The 17,357-nt window shown below is 36.5% G+C and overlaps 1 protein-coding gene across 4 annotated transcripts in view; it reads left to right on the forward strand.

Moving 5' to 3' along the window:
• The window catches only part of BTBD8 (BTB domain containing 8), a 107,505-nt gene that overhangs the window by 65,341 nt on the left and 24,807 nt on the right, over positions 1-17,357 (forward strand). For 3 of the 4 annotated variants that reach the window (XM_059136322.1, XM_059136323.1, XM_059136324.1), the window contains 4 exons: positions 2,269-2,349; positions 3,589-3,685; positions 11,199-11,287; positions 11,727-11,829. In XM_059136322.1, coding sequence (XP_058992305.1) covers positions 2,269-2,349; positions 3,589-3,685; positions 11,199-11,287; positions 11,727-11,829 — 370 coding nt within the window. Of the gene's footprint in view, positions 1-2,268; positions 2,350-3,588; positions 3,686-11,198; positions 11,288-11,726; positions 11,830-17,357 lie in introns of those variants that run through there. The other variant, XM_059136325.1, reaches the window with a different exon arrangement.

Below are 17,357 nucleotides of genomic sequence, written 5' to 3' on the forward strand. Positions count from 1 at the left end.
TGATAATGGAAATGTATAGTGTAGTGTACTGCTTTAGAGCCTACACTTTAGAGTCAGTCAGCCTGGACTTATAGTGTATCACTAGCCTTTTGGCTATGGGCAAGTTACTTAATTTCAGTTTTTCATTATAATAAATAATAATATATGTTGTTAGTTATTATGTTGATAAAATGAGCAAATGGCATTCAAAATACTTACTAGCTCAGTAACTGGCTCATAAGTGCTCAATGAATGTTAGTTATTACTGTTTACCATTCAGCGATTTTTTTTTTGCTTTGGGGACATTGAAGAAACATTCAGAGATAAAAAGCCACATGTCTAGTATCTAAAAGATGAAATAAGTAGAGAGGGAGAGCATTTTAAACAGTGAACAGTTGTACTAAGGCATAGATGTATAAGGAATTATAAGTAGTTCAGGTATAGGAAATGATAAATATGTTCATTTATCTTGGAACAGTTGCTAGAGAGGGAGAACTAGAGGTCAGATGATAAAAAGAACACTATATACCAAGCTAAGGAATTTGGACTTTTTTCCTATGGGCTGTGGAGAATTGTGGAAGGGTTTTCAGTCTAATACTAGTATGGGAAATGGGATATGAAAGGATTATTTCAGGTAGGAAACCCCCATGAGAGAGAACATATAATCATAGTACAGATGAGAGAAAATAAGAGGCTAACCCAGAGTAGTTCGAAGAGAAATAGAAGAGGCTGATTTGAAGAATTTTTGAAGGTATAAGTGGTGGGATATAATGAAGGAAGGAATTAAGAAGAATCTCAGACTCTAGGTTTATAGTTTATAATCTAGATGGTATTAGAGTTGAGGTGGGTGAATAATATGCTTTATTCCTGTTCAAAATAATATGCGAGAGCTAGCAGATGAAGTAAGAAAGCATTTCTGTTATTATTTTTAAAAGATTTTATTTATTTAATTTAGAGAAAATGTGTGTGCAATCAGGGGCGGGGCAGAGGGAGAAAGAGCGGGAAAGAATCTCAAGCCGACTTCCCACTGAGCAGAGAGTCCTATGAGGGCTCCATCTCATGACTCTGAGATCATGACCTAAAGCCAAAATCAAGGGTCAATACTTAACTGAGCCAGTCAGGTGCCCTAAATTTCCTTTATTACTGATAAAAACTGTTAAAGCAGTAAAATGTGTGTTAATGCAAGAACCAAAATTTACTTGCTTACTATGTCCCTTCTATGACAACCCACCTGAAAGTAAGTCTGACATTTGTTGTAGATGCACTTCTTCCCAATCACTTCTTCATACTTGTTCAGCAGAGAAGAAGGAAAAAGGAAATCCAGTTACCTCTCATCTTGAGCTCCTCCTGACCAATGACCAGTGATTGTTGCCCATGAACCAGATAATTCAGTCCCCTTGGCACAGAGGCAGAGGGTGAGACAAGATGCAAGAAGCCCTATAACAGTACTATGAAAAAAATGGGAATAGCAGAAAGGAGACTGAATCTGGGGTACTGGGGGAGGTGGGAAAGAGGAAGGAGGCCATGAATTCAGTTTGAGATCCAGTAGTTAGTAGGACATAAAAATTATCACTCCAGGCTACTTCTTGTCATGTCTTTACTTTTCACCTATGTAACAGGGATTTTGGTCAAACTAGAGCAGCTGGATAGGTATTACAAATTCAGAAATCTGTACAGCATAACAAGAATCTTTCTAGTGGATAGAGTTGTTTATCTGGGGCTTTAAGAAGACCAGAGGCCATTTGCCAGTGATGCTGAGGAGAGGATTTTCTAATGAGTGAGAGATTGTATTGTGACTTCTCAGATCCCTTCTAACTCTAAAAGTTTGTTACAGGGACACCTGGGTGGCTCAGTTGGTTAAGTGTCTGCCTTCAGCTCGGATCACGAGTCTTGGGATTGAGACCCTTTCTGGGCTCCCTGCTCAGTAGGGAGCCTGCTCTCCCTCTCCCTCTGCTGTTCTCCCTGCTTGTGTTCTCTCGCTTTCTCTGTCAAATAAATAAATAAATAATAAATAAAAGTTCATTACAGAAGATGCTCAACAGGTACCAGTGATTTAATAACATATTAATAACATTGTGTAACATATAAAAATCTATAGCTGCTTTTATACTTCATTTTAGATTAATGGAATAACTGCATGGATATTATTTGAAGAATATATTCTTCAGGTAAAAGTGAGATTAAAACTTTATCTTGACTAAAATTTTATGAGAAAATAGAATATATCATTGATATCAGTTAAACTTTAATTATTTCTGGATTTGAATTAAGTTTTCTTTTATTTTTTAGTATAAACCATGTAGAAATGACTGTTATGATGCATTTTATATATGGAGGAACTTTGGACTTTCCAAACAAAGCTAATGTTGGGTATGTATTATTTTTTAGTGATTTTAAATATAAAAGTTTTAATACTTTGTGGTTTCTGCTTTGTTGAGCTATGTTGTAAAGTATCAGTGAAGTAAAAGCTTCACATTTATTATTTTGCCGTATCTTGTGTGTTGGGAATATCTAAAAACAGTAGATCACCTTATTTAGAAGAAAAAGATGATCTAGCAATTCATAGTTAGAAGACTAAGAAAAGTATTTGACTCTTATTTTGTTCAAAAATGCTTGTATTTGTTTTGGAAAATAGAAATAGGTTTTTATAAAGTAAAATCGAATCTTTATCAAATTTTGAACATTTATCTTACCACTTTATTTTTAGATTTTAGGATTACTCTGTTAAGCAGCAAAAGAAAAGGAAAAAGAAAAATCTTAAAATTACTTCAAGAATATAGGTATCCTGAAGGACAACAATGGTTGTGGAGCTCTTCAGTGATATGCCATCTAAATTGCTAAAATCATTCTGGAAAGTGAAATATACCTTGCTCTTCTAATTTTTTTGATGTCCTCTTCTTTTATTGCTGTACGAATATCAAACAAATGAAAGCTGCTCCTTTAATTTAAATTTTCATTGGTTCCTTTAATTACAAACTGAATAAATATAATTTTGGAGGGAAAGTGTCATGAGTCACAGGGATTAAGTACTGAAGTTTTCCCCCCTGGAAACCTATATGAAATTTTATAATGCTCTCAAGGCTTGTCGGTTTCCTAAATACCTAAAGGAAGTGTGGTACTGGGAAATAAACTTGCCAAATGAAAGAAGCAGTGGAAACTATGAGTCATTGGATACTGTTTCTAATCTCAGAGTCATTGATAGGGATTTTCATTATAATAAGCATCAATTAATTACCCTTCTCCCAAGTAAGGTTTTATTATACAAATTTGTTGTAACTTTAGAGTTTTGTAACTTTTACAGCCTTCGAAGCAGCTTCCTGAACTTTGATATATGTGGCATTGAAAATATGAGGGGATTTTGATTGAAACATCTCCAAATTTACTTCTTGTTATTCTCCACTAACCAAGTCATGTGACAGTGCTTTCAATTTTGACCTGTGTCCTTTTTATTACCCATAAAGGATATTTATTATATAGCAGAGGGAGTTAGAGTTAAAATAATTCAGATTATTATTTTTTCTAAACAGACTATATATTATCAGGAAATTATTGTGTGTTATTTCTTGGTTTTTAAATTGGAGAATTAACATGTATCTATTTTTATTTTAGTCAGATACTCAATATGGCTGATATGTATGGACTAGAAGGACTAAAAGAAGTAGCAATCTATATTTTAAGAAGAGATTACTGTAATTTCTTTCAGAAGGTAATTATTGAGTCTCAGAAATCTTTTACCCAATGCTTAAAGTCACCCATTATTACCTACTGGATTTTTAACTCTGGTAGTGAATAGTGCTTTCAGTCTTAAAATATTAAGTCAGTTTAATTTATGGGAACTCTTGTTGAGAAACAGCTTGTATAGTATGTTTGCCAAAAACCAGAAATTAATTCAGATTATTTAGCTAAAATAAAATTCACATGCGTTTACCAAGATGACATACAAGCATCCTTTATAATTTAAAGGTAGAATATACACTTGGCACTCAATCAGGGTTTGGAATTAAGAGAAGACAGTCAAGGACCAAAGTTACCTTCTCCATTTATCAAACACATTTATCAGAAGTGTTTCACTGATCCTTTCCCCTGAAAGTACACTGTTCCTTCCTCTGACTTCTCTTTATAGCATGTACTTGGGGTGGAATATAATTCTCTCAGTCTCCCCAGGTAGAATATGAACACTAACTTTAACTTTAGTTTATGCAAACATAAATTTATTGTCTAAAGAAGGATCTCATACTATGCATTTGTACAGATGTCATTTTGTACATTATTCTTAGATTCTCCATTGTTTTAATTTACTCTGTGACTGATAGGTTATTTTTTATTTTCTAATTTATGCTCTTTTACATTTTCTAAATTTTCTACAATGGTCATGTATTACTTTTTAAAATATTTTATTTATTTGAGAATGGAAGAGAGAGAGAGACAGAGCATGAGCAGTGGGGGAGGGACAGACGGAGAGGGAGAAGTAAGTTCCCTACTGGGCAAGGAGCCTGATGTGGCCTTGATCCTAGGACCCTGGGATCATGTCCTGAGCTGAAGGCAGACGCTTAACTGACTGGAGTCACCCAGGCACCCCCATATATTACTTTTATAATCAACAGAAAAAACCTTTTTTTTTTTAAGATTATTTATTTATTTATTTGGCAGAGATCCTAAGTAGGCAGAGAGGCAGGCAGAGAGAGAGGGGGAAGCAGCTCCCTGCTGAGCAGAGAGTCCGATGCAGGGCTCGATCCCAGGACCCTGAGATCATGACCTGAGCTGAAAGCAGAAGTTTAACCCACTGAGCCACCCAGGCGCCCCCAGAAAAACAAATCTTAAAAGAATTGTTTTACATTAACATTTCCTTCTTTTTCTTTTTTAATTTTTTAAGATTTTATTTATTTGTATGAAAGAGAGAGACACAGTAAGAGAGGGAACACAAGCAAGAGAAGTAGGAGAGGAGAAGTAGGGTTCCCGCAGAGCAGAGAGCCCGATGCAGGGCTCAATCCCAGGACTCTGGTTTCATGACCTGAGCTGAAAGAAGATGCTTAATGACTGAGCCACCCAGGTGCCCCTCAACATTTCCTTCTTACCGGGTACTTGAGACCACAGTATGCATTGTATGAATTGTAATTAGGTAATTTTAATAATTTGAATGATATTTAAATTTAGATTTTTGTGTTAGGTAGGACTTTGCCTACCTCTGTATAAGTTGTAACTGAGGAACCACTCCATGAATAGTTGCATATAGCACCACCTCCACTACCACTCACTCAGAGTTTACAGAGAAACAGTTATAAACTCCTCAGCTACCTTTAATCAGTCATTCACTCCAGTTGTTACAAGTAAGGGAACTAGAAGAAGAAGAGTGGTCTGTGGTGTCCTCAGCTTTGTAGAAGGTGAAGGATTAAGGATTTGATGAAAGATTTTCCTTCTCATTCATCTGCTTCCCCCATCTTCCCAGCCAAATTAAAGTTAGGAGGGAGATACAAACATATCCTGAATAAAGATTAAAGATAGAGGGTATCTGCAGTGAGGAGATAGGTATTACCCTCAGATGGACATATACCACATGTATAAAATCAACCCACTCTGGAGTTTCCATTTAAGAATAAAAGAAAATGGGGCACCTGTGTGGCTCATCTGCCTTCAGCTCAGGTCGTGATCCCAGGGTCCTAAGACCAAGCCCCACGTCAGGCTCTCTGCTCAGCGGGGAGTCTGCTTCTCCCTCTCTCTCTGCTTCCTTCTATCTTTCTCTCTCTCTATCAAATGAACAAATAAAATCTTTAAAAAAAAAAGTTTAGTAAAGAAAAAGAATAAAATGGTAAGAGATTTCTTGGAGTCTGGAATATGGCTGAGAAACCAGTGAGAGTATACTCAAATGTGGGGATTTCTAAAGGGAGAAGTCAGTACTAGCTTGGTTATTAGGGACAATTCCTATTACCATATATAGAAGAGAGTATGGGGCATCTGCTCTACATCCCAGTTAACATGGTAGATAGGGAAGGAAGAGGACCTTAGTGGTTCTGTGAAGATTAGAGGATGCTGGTATAGGGTCAAATGATGCTGTGTCCCACCTAGGGAAGCACTGTGCATCATGAACCACTAGAAGAATCTTTATCCACTGAGAAGCTAGAGTGAAGTCGACTCCTAAAAGAGTCATCAGCAAAGTCCATCAATATCTTAATTAGAGCAAACTCAGTGACATCAGCCTACTGCAGTGTTGTGTCTGGTTAGTTATATGGTCATACATAGCCCTCTTCAATAAGAGTTAGACCCATAAAATGGAGGAGAAGGAGAACAGACCATTCTCTCTATTCCCTATTCCAGATCTCCCCACCTGTGAATGTAGTAAGTGATGGGGGAGAGAAAGATGTAAGGTAAAATATAAGATAGGTGTTTAAACAGTATTGTGCTGAATTCCAGTACCAAAAATAACCAGAAAATACTAGAATTTGTCCATAATATCATTAAGGGATGGGAAAAAAAGGGAATTTGACATAGCATAGTTGCCAGCACTACTTAGGAAAAAAGTTTTATCTTAATATCTCTGAGCTGAGATTCCTCAATAAACCAGTTACATATAACATTTTAAAAATAATCTCTTCTAGGGATATCCTTTGGACCATTGCCTCTAGTTTTTAATATGTTTATGAGTATGTATAGGTTATTATAGACGTTCCATTATTCTGTCTTCCAGGTCATTGATTGGTTCTTCTGCTTCCTCTAGTATTTATTCCATCTACTGTATTTTTAGTTTCAGTTGTTTAGTTCTTCATGTCTGATTTTTTGTTTTGTTTTGTTTTGTTTTTTCTCTTTGTCGAGGGTCTCAGTGAAGTCCTCCATTCTTTTTCAAGTCCAGCAAGTGTCTTTATGGCCATTACTTTAAATTCTCTTTCAGGCATATTACTTATCTCCATTTTGTTTAGCTCACTTGCTGTGATTTTGTTTTGTTCTTTCATTTGGGACATATTCCTCTGTGTCCTCATTTTGTCTAATTCTCTGAATATATTTTTATGTCTAAGTCAGCTTTATCTCCTGCCCTTGAAAATAGTAGGGTTATGAAAAAGAGGTCTGGTGTCTGACAGTGAAGTGTTCCTTGTTCACTAGAACCTGGTGCTTCAGGGGTGTCTCCTATGTGTGTTGCATGTGCCCGGCTGATGTGGCTGAGCCACTGTTGCCTTCAGTCCAGTTGTCTGAAATGGCTCTCTGCCTGTTGTGGGCAGGGGGTGGTCCCTGTGTTTTTAATGGGCCTCTTTGGGGCTGCCTTGGGCTTGAGTTAAGTCAGACCACATACATGTCAGAGATGCAGTAGCACCAAACTGCAGGGTACTTTCCCTGTGCCCTGAGAAGCTTTCGCTTTTGGGCAGGTCCTGCAATCAGACGTGGTGTCTGTACCCAGTCCACTGCTAGAGCCACATTTGGACTGTTGTGTGTAGTTATTTTTCCTTCTCCCCAAAGTGGAATCACTTTGGAGAACTGCCCCTTTCAGGGGCAAGTCTGCCCCTTGCAGACTGCCAGGCTTACTGGATCACTTTGGATGGGCTCCATTCAAGGGTGTATTGAAGGGGATAGGGCCACAGGAGAAATCAGGGGCAGGGGTGGTATAGTAGCAAGTTTGTACAGGTCTGCTATAAGAGGAGACTTGGAGGAAGGCCTAGTTGAAGAGGATGTGTCTGCAGGAGACCACCAGGGCAGGGTGAACTCTTAACAAATAACAGTAATTCACTTAGTTTTTAAAACACAAAAGGCATATTTGTTGAGATTAAAACAAGAAAGTGAAATTTTATTTTTTTAATTTTTTTTAAAAGATTTTATTTATTTATTTGACAGACAGAGATCACAAGTAGGCAGAGAGGCAGGCAGAGAGAGAGGAAGGGAAGCAGGCTCCCTGCTGAGCAGAGAGCCTGAGGTGGGGCTCAATCCCAGAACCCTGAGATCATGACCTGAGCCAAAGGCAGGGGCTTTAATCCACTAAGCCACCCAGGTGCCCAAAGAAAGTGAAATTTTAAAAAGATTGTCAGTCTACTTTGTTGAAAACTTATTTCACTTTATTTTGCTTCTTTTAATATCATCTATATTGTGGTAACAGACATTTGAGACAGTAATTTTTTATTTTATCACTTGATCTTTAAACTTTTTGCTTTATATATTGTTTACAATATATGTTTATGAATATACAAATACAATTTTTTAACTTCTAGAACTCAATTATGTAGTTTCTTGGCGGTGACTTAAATATAGTAAGCCTATTATAACACACTCTGCGGTAATACAAATTTGGGTATAAAGTAATGGGTAACTGGCCCTGGAACTAGTAACAAGCTTTAGTTATTTCATTAACTTCACAATTTTACCTTTTACACAATTAAAATTTTTGGACTTAATTTATAGAACTACAGTTAGCTTTATATTATATAATTTTTGCCACCTCTTTTTTTTTTTTTTTAAAGATTTATTTATTTACTTTACGAATAGCAAGAGAGAGCACACCGGTGTGCAAGTAAGTGGGGGGGAGGCGCAGAGGGAGAGACTCTTCATCAGACTTCTCGCAGAGTGTAGAGCCTCAGTTGGGGCTCAATCCCATGATCCATAAGATCATAACTTGAGCCAAAACCAAGAGTCAGACATTTAACTGACTGAGCCAACCAGGTGCTCCTTGCCTCCTCTTTAAAAACACATTTTAGGTAGTAATTTAAACATATGTTTTGGGGCGCCTGGGTGGCTCAGTTGGTTAAGCAACTGCCTTTGGCTCAGGTCACGGTCCCAGAGTCTTGGGATCGAGTCCCGCATCGGGCTCCCAGCTCCCTGGGGAGTCTGCTTATCCCTCTGACCTTCTTGACTCTCATGTTCTCTCTCACTGTCTCTTTCTCAAATAAATAAATAAAATCTTTAAAAAAAAAATTTAAAAAAAATAAACATATGTCTTCCCAAATTCTGCAAGCAGATTTTGAAAATAACTAAAGGCCAATCATCCTGTTACAGAATACTTGGGAATTAGCATTTTTATATAAGTAAAATTCTCAGAGAGCTGAAGTTAACCTCTTAAGCCAATGGTCTGTGAACTTTTTCTGTAAAAGGCCAGATAGCAAATATTGTAGGCTCTGTGGGCCATATGTTCCCTATCACAGCTACTCAGCTCTGCTGTTGTGGAGCAAAAACAACTATACACAATATGTAAATGAACATCATAGCAATGTTCAAATAAAATTTTATTCACGAAAACAGTGGTGGGCTTGATTGGCCCACAAGTATAGTTTGCTAGTCTCTGCTTTAAGCAGCAAGTTACTTTTTTTTTTTAAATTTTATTTATTTATTTGAGAGAGAGGGAGAGAGCACAAGCAGTAGGGAGGGGCAGAGGCAGAGGGAGAAGCAGGGTCTCTGTGGAGCAGGGAGGCTGACACCAGGCTGGATTCTAGGACCCTGGGATAATGACCTAAGCTGAAGGCAGACACTTAAGGGACTGAGCCATCTACACACCCCAAGTTACTTTGTATCTTAATATTTTTAATGGGAATTTTTCTTAAGTTATACATCAGTTAATGGACAGCACATTATCAAAGATAATCTAAATAAAATTAGATTGCTGGGCTTTTTTTTTTTTTTAAAGATTTTATTTATTTATTTATTTGACAGAGAGAGAGATCACAAGCAGAGAGAGAGAGAGGAGGAAGCAGGCTCCCCACTGAGTAGAGAGCCCGATGCGGGGCTCGATCCCAGGACTCTGAGATCATGACCTGAGCTGAAGGCAGCGTCCTAACCCACTGAGCCACCCAGGCGCCCTAGATTGCTGGACTTTTAACTCTTGTTTTACTTTTACAGTTTATTTAGACTGGGTGTTTTTATATTTATACCAGTAATTTCTTCCCTGAGTTTGATACTATTATCTGAAGTCGTTCAGAAAACCAAAGTATTTAACTTGATAGAATTATCACTGTATAATCTGTATACTGACAGCCATTTCTAATTTTAGAATAATCCAGAGTACCTCCAGTTATCTCAGAGGGACTAACCAAGTTGTTAATATGCAAGACAAAATATTTACATTCAGTTTACTAAACACCAATATGATATTTTAGGAGAAGCATATTAGAAACTCAAATTAATAGCAATTCATAATTTTGAAAGTTGTAAATCACTGACCTTATTAGAAATGCTGAATGCGATTCTAAAGAAGCTATTGCTGTTCTCTGAGAGCAGATCTTCAGAGGGACACATTTAGAGACCATATACATAAATTGATCAGTGATCTTTATTAAGTGTTTAAGCCTCACATTACAACAAATGAATGTGTAAAAAGAGAAGTTGAACTCTATTCACCCTAATCAGCAATAGATGTCTTAGGAAATAATCCAAAGCCTGAAAATAAATGATACGGGCAATATGTAGCACAGAGGCTTAACACCAAGAGCAGTGACTTGTCACTATTTATATCTATATTTTATTTCTTTTAATTCCTTATTTATGTATATGAGCTTTTAAAACTATGTTACATAATTATGATCTAATTCTCTCGTTTTGTCTGAGGTCAGTGTAGGACCTCCCATTGCACACGTACTAAAGTATATTTATACTTTAGGAAGCAGATTAGACCATATGGTTGCATTGCAATGTGATGTTCTAGAAATTATTACATCATTTTATTTTAAAAAATTAAGCTAAATGTAAGCAAAATAAGGCAGAGAAAGACAAATACCATACGATTTCACTCACGTGGAATTTAAGAAACAAAATAGATGAATACAGGGGAAGGGAAGGAAAAATAAGACAAAAACAGAGAGGGAGACAAACCATAAGAGACTCTAAACTCCAGGAAAGAAACTGAGGGTTGCTGGAGGAGAGGTTGGTGGGGGGATGGGGTAACTGAGTGGTAGGCTTTAAGGAGGGCATGTGATTTGATAAGCACTGTGTATTATATGCAACTAATGAATCACTAAATTCTACCTCTGAAACTAATAACACAGTATATGTTAATTAAATTGAATTTAAGTAAAAGTTAAATGAAGCTAAATTAAATTAGAATTAAATGTGTGCATTCTGACAGCTGAGAGAGCTCAAATGCTATTCTATAAGACTAAAGGTTGTTAGTGATACTCAAATATAATAGAACAGACTTTTGAATTACACATATTTATTCTGAAGTTTAGGTGTATAAATCAGATCATCTTTATGAACCAAATGCTTTTAGCCTCTGTAAATTGAAAAAGAATACCTTTGGTGTTTTCTATCAATTTTAGCCTGTTCCCAGAAGGTTGGCGTCTGTATTAGAGTGCCTGATTATTGCTCATACAGTTGGAGTGGACAGTCTTTTTGCTGACTGCATGAAGTAAGTGATTTGAGGTAGTGTTGATATTATTAATGTAGGGATTTTGTTCTTCCATTCTTCTAATTTTCTGGGAAATTTTGGAACTGGCCTATTTTCTTGGGCACATTGTATGTAGCTTAAGGCTTAACTAGTTGTAACAATTGTGAGAAGTATTGACTTAGATATTACTCAAGATGCTTGGGATCAATTTTGCTTCATTCAAACCATGATTATATTAAAATCCATGCACATCACTTAGAGTGGATTTAAAATATGTGTTTACAGAAAAGGGAGATAATTAAGTCCATCAGAGAACTCACAAAATTAACTATAGAGATTACTCATCACATATATATGTACAACTTGCATCATTGAAAATAAAAGTATTATTTGAGTATTATAATTAGAAATATTCTCATTTCTCTAACTTGGGATTCTTTGATTTTTTTTTTTTTAACAGGTGGATTGTAAAGCATTTTGCAAGGTTTTGGTCTGAGAGAAGTTTTGCAAATGTACCTCCTGAGATTCAGAAAAGTTGTCTTACTATGTTGATTCAGTCTTTAGTGAGTATAACCTGAATATCCTTGTTTGTGTTTGTCATCAAAAAATTTATTTGATTTTGTATAGGTTCTGGGAATGTTTTAAATATAAATGTGGCATTATATTATAAAAGCAGGATGAGAGAACCAATTCCAGATAACCCAGAACCAGTTGAGAACCTGTCCTTGAGATTCTGTTCCCCTGTAACAGATTCATTAGTTCGGGTTCAGAGATGCAGAACCACTAGAAAGTATATTTTGGTTCATGAACAAAAGAGTGGTGCCACAGATGGAGGTTATGCATTGGTATCAACAACATGGATTTCCATTCACTAAAGTGGATTTGAATAAAATGCTGAAACTTTTCTATGGCAACATTTCCCAAGAGGACCAGCTCTTAACTTAGTGGCCAGTTAATTACATTGGACCATGTCATCATGGGAAAGGCAGTGCTGTGTTCTCAATGAAGTAGACATTTGCTCTGCATATAGATTTGCCTTCCTTGCCCACCAGTGTTTCAGCTGAAATCACTATCCGTGGACTTATGGAATGCCTTTTTCACAATCATGGTATTTCACACAGCATCGCTTGTGACTAATGAACTCATTTCACAGGAAATCAAGTCTGTCAGTGAGCCCATGCTCATGATTTCACCAGTCTTTCCATGTTTACTATCATGCTCAAATAGCTGGCTTGATAAATACCAGTTATGACCAAGTTACCAGTTACAGAAATGAGTGCTATAGTAGTGATACTATAAATACCCATTTCCCTTTTTGATGTGAATATTTATTTATATTAACCACTCTTTGTATATACTTTTTCCACTGTCTCATATCTCTACCATCTAAGCCATGTTAATAATAGTGAATTTTATATCTCTGTATTGAAGTTACAGGATACCAAAGGGGGGAGTATGAATCAATATGGAAAACAAGATCATCCAAAGACAAAAAAGGGACTTTGTATCCTCTTATTGGGAAAGGGTTAGCATGTTTGTTGTATACAGGAGAGTTATACCATGTTAGGCAAAAACGTAACTTTGTTATTATCTCCATTTGGGAATTAAGTATTGTTTAAAGAGAAGTAAGTATATGGGTGCCAAGCTGACAAAGGACAGTCTATAATGGTTTTGTAACATTGTCAGGTTGGCTAGGATAAGCTGTGCTTCCCAGAATTTCCCTCTTTGAATGTTTCCAGTTGAAGTGGCCACACGAGACAATTTGTCGTGAGATTTAGAGGATAAAAGTGAAGGAGCAGCCTTTTTTTTTTTTTTTTTTAACACTGGGACTGTTGGGGCAAGCACTTTATTTCATATATGTTGCTTGTTTACTGGCTCACCTAGTTGGCATGAAATAGCAGACAAGCTGCAACTGCTCCACTTGCCCTGTGTCTTTTTTTGGCTGCTCTTACCCCTATGCAAAGGATATGGTTAGCTCCATGATGAAGGGCACCAGCATCTCCTCCTGGAGGACACCCATTTTATCCACGTTGGAGGCAGTGAGAACTGAAATGAGTTCATCCTACTGGGTTGTAGTTTGCGCTCTTGGAGTCAGCTTGTTCTTGCTGTCCTATACTTTATATTTGTCCTTCCTTCTAAGCCACCTTCCCTGTGATCTTCAAACTACATCATCACATGCAAAGACTGTTTAACCAGCTCCCATGATTGCCTATGGTAGAATCCCTGTAACAAGTTCCCATGTATATGTAATTACCTCCTAGTGGTTCTCTTTCTTTGATTGAACCCTGAATGATATATCAGACCAGGTGACATGGAAGATGCATCTAAACATAACCAGGAAAATAAGTGTAGGCCATCAGCTGGTGAGATACCACTGCAAAAAATAAATCTAAATCTATATTTCTGCTAATGAAGAATTGTGTCATTTTGTTGCTTAATATTTTGTATTAGTTTCTTTGATCAGTGAATAGTTACTCTCTGTTCACGAAGGCAAACAAATGGCCCAGCTATAATTCAATTTACTAGAGGTACAAACATCATTTACTACTATTACTGTTATTATTGTTGTTATTGTTTAGTAGGTTTTTTAGATCTTTACAGTTGAAAAAATAATTTGAATTTTTAAAATTTTATATAAGACAGGTATTCTTATCTCTATTTCGCATATGAGAAAAGAGAATCAGAGAACTAAGTGCTTTATTCAAGTTCACAGTGTCAGTAAATGACATAGCAAATCTTAAAACTAGTTGCTGCCATTCTAAAAATAATATGCTAGGTACTCACTGTGGGTAAATTTTTTTTTTTTTTAAGAAGTATGGACCTTGACTTCATCATTTCACAAACTGATGGAAGAAATGGTATTTAACTAAGTAAAATACAAGTTAGTCTCTGATGAGTACTAACATTAAGTTCCATGTCAAAACATAGCATCCACTCTTGATAAAAACACTCTGCAAAGGAGGGATAACTAGAATATACTTCAACATCATAAAGGCCATATTATGAAAGACCCACAATTATTATTATTCTCAATGGGGAAAAATATGGTCTATGGTCAGGAATAAGACAAGGATTCCACTCTCACCATAGTACTGGAAGTCTTAGCCTCAGTGATCAGAAAACAAAAAGAAATAAAAGGCATCCAAATCAGCAAGGAAGAAGTCAGACTTTGGCTATTTGTAGACAATGCGATACTCTATGTAGAAAACCCCAAAGATTCCACAAAAAAAATGCTAGAAATAATACATGAATTCAGCAAAATCACAGGATATAAAATCAATGTGCAGAAATCTGTTGCATCTGTACACCAATAATGAAGCAGCAGAAAAAGAAATCAGGGACTTGGTCCCATTTGCAATTGCACCAAAAACAGTAAGATACCTAGGAATAAACCTAACTGAAGAGGTTAAAAGACCTTGTACTCTATAAACTCTAGAATACTTATGAAAGAAATTAAAGGACATCAAGAAAGGGAAAAACATTCCATGCTCATGGATTGGAAGAACAATTGGGAAAAAATGTCTCTATTACTCAAACAATCTACACATTTAATGCAAACCCTATAAAAATGTCACCAGTATTTTTCACAGAGCTAGAACAATCCCAAAATTTGTATGGAACCACAAAAGATCCTAAATAGCCAAAGTAATTTTGAAAAAGAAAAGCAAAACTGGAAGCACCACAATTCCAGATCAAGCTATATTACAAAGCTATAAGAATCAAGACATATGGTACTGGCACAAAAACAGATAAATAGATCAATGGAACACAATAGAGAACCCAGAAATCAACCCACAGCTATATGGTCAACTATTATTCAGCAAAGCAGGCAAGAATATTCAATGGAAAAAAGAAAATGTCTTCAACAGATAGTGTTGGGAAAACTGGATGCAGAAGAATGAAACTGGACCATTTTCTTAGACCATTCACAAAAATAAATTCAAAATGGATGAAAGACTTAAATGTGAGACAGGAAACCATCAAAATCCTAAAGGACAACACAGGCAGCAACCTGTTTGACCTCAGCCATAGCAACTTCTTACTAGACACCTCTCTGGAGGCAAGGAAAACAAAAGCAAAAATGAACTATGGGGACTTCATTAAGATAAAATGCTTCTGCACAGCAAAGGAAACGGTCAACAAAATAAAAGGTGACCTACAGAATGGGAGAAGATATTTGCAAATATCTTAACAGATAAAGGGCTAGTACCCCAAATCTGTAGATAACTTATCAAACTCAACACCCAAAAAATAAACAATCTAGAAAAGAAATAGGCAAAAGATATGAACAGATATTTTTCCAAAGAAAACATACAGATGGCTAACAGACATGTGAAAAGATGCTCAACATCACTCATCATCAGGGAAATACAAATTAAAACCAGGATGAGATACCACCTCACATCTGTCAGAATCACTAAAATTAACCACACAGGAAACAACAGTGTTAGGATTTGGAGAAAGGGGAACTCTCTCATACTATTGGTGGGAATGCAGAACAGTGTAGCCACTCTGGAAAATAGTATGGAGCTTCCTCAAAAATGTAAACAGGAACTACTTTATGTACCAACAATTGCACTACTAGCTATTTACCCCAAAAAATAAAAAATACTGATTCAAAGGGGCACATGCACCCTGATGTTTATGGCAGCTTTGTCAACAATAGCCAAATTATGGAAACAACCCAAATGCCCATCCACTGAGGAACAGATAAAGAAGATGTGGTGTACATATACACAGTGGAATATTAGCCATCAAAAAGAATGGAAGCTTGCCATTTACAATGACACAGATTGAGTTGAAGGGTATTGTACTAAGGAAAATAAGTTAGAGAAGGACAAATACCCTATGATTTCCCTCATGTGGAATTTAAGAAACAAAACAAGAACACATGGGAGAAAAAAAAAGAGGTAAACCATAAGAGACTTCTTAAGATTAAGACCGAGAACAAATGGAAGGTTGATGGAGGGACGAGGGTTGGGGGCGGACTAGGTGGGTGATGGATATTAAGGAGGGCACTTGATATGAAGAGCTCTGGGTGTTGTACGTAAGTGATAAATCACTGAATTCTACTCCTGAAACAGAATTTATGGACACCTGGGTGGCTCAGTCAGTTAAGTGGCTGCCTTTGGCTCAGGCTGTGATCCCAGAGTCCTACATCAGGCTTCTTACTCAGCAGGAAGCCTGCTTCTTCCTCTACCTCTGTGTGCCATTCCCCTACTTGTGCTCTTTCTCTGACAAATGAATAAATAAAATCTTAAAAATAAATAAATAAATAGAATTTAAATAAAAATTTGAAAAGAAGAAAAGTTCCATGTCAGTCTAGTTTACACTGGTAGCCCCAGCCTTAGAGCAGTGCCTGGCACATATTAGGCAACTCACTGTATATTATCAGATAGGTAAATAAATGAATGGATAAGGATAAGATAGAATTCAGGTATGTACTGGAATCACAGAGGTTTAAGTGATTAGAGGGATGAGAGCAGTAATTTGAGATGAAGGATAATTTCCAAATAAAATAGGTACATTAGGATATTCCTAACAACTTTAAAAATGTATCAGAGACCTGGAGACAGGCAATTCCAATATTCTGCTGTAACTGGAATGAGAAGAGATAAGTCTGGGGCGAGGCTAAGGCCAGATTTGGGAGGGATCTTAACTGAATGTCTTGTTAAAAAGTCCGTTTTTTTTATAAGTGGTAAGTATGTGAATTTAATTGTAGAATAAGCCCTTTATGTACTACGCCTCTACCTCTGTTATAATATTTTATTTTAATTTTATAACCCTAATCAGATTCTTAGAAGCATTGTGAATGTTCTTTTTTTTCCTTTCAAGAGAGATGAACAGGTGAACATCAGAACAGCGAAACATCCAGTAGCCTTTGGTATTCTGATAATTATAATGAAAATTTGAAATTATGTCTTTCCTTGTGAATAGTCAAGCTTTAAGAAACATTAACTTAATATAGTCTTCATATATTTTTCCAAGATATTATTTATTTATTTGACAGAGAGGGAGAGATCACAAGTAGGCAGAGAGGCAGGCAGAGAGAGAGGGAGAAGCAGGCTCCCCACTGAGCAGAGAGCCCAAT

This window comes from Mustela lutreola, chromosome 10 (assembly GCF_030435805.1).
Source record: "Mustela lutreola isolate mMusLut2 chromosome 10, mMusLut2.pri, whole genome shotgun sequence".
In the NCBI taxonomy this organism is placed as follows: domain Eukaryota; kingdom Metazoa; phylum Chordata; class Mammalia; order Carnivora; family Mustelidae; genus Mustela; species Mustela lutreola.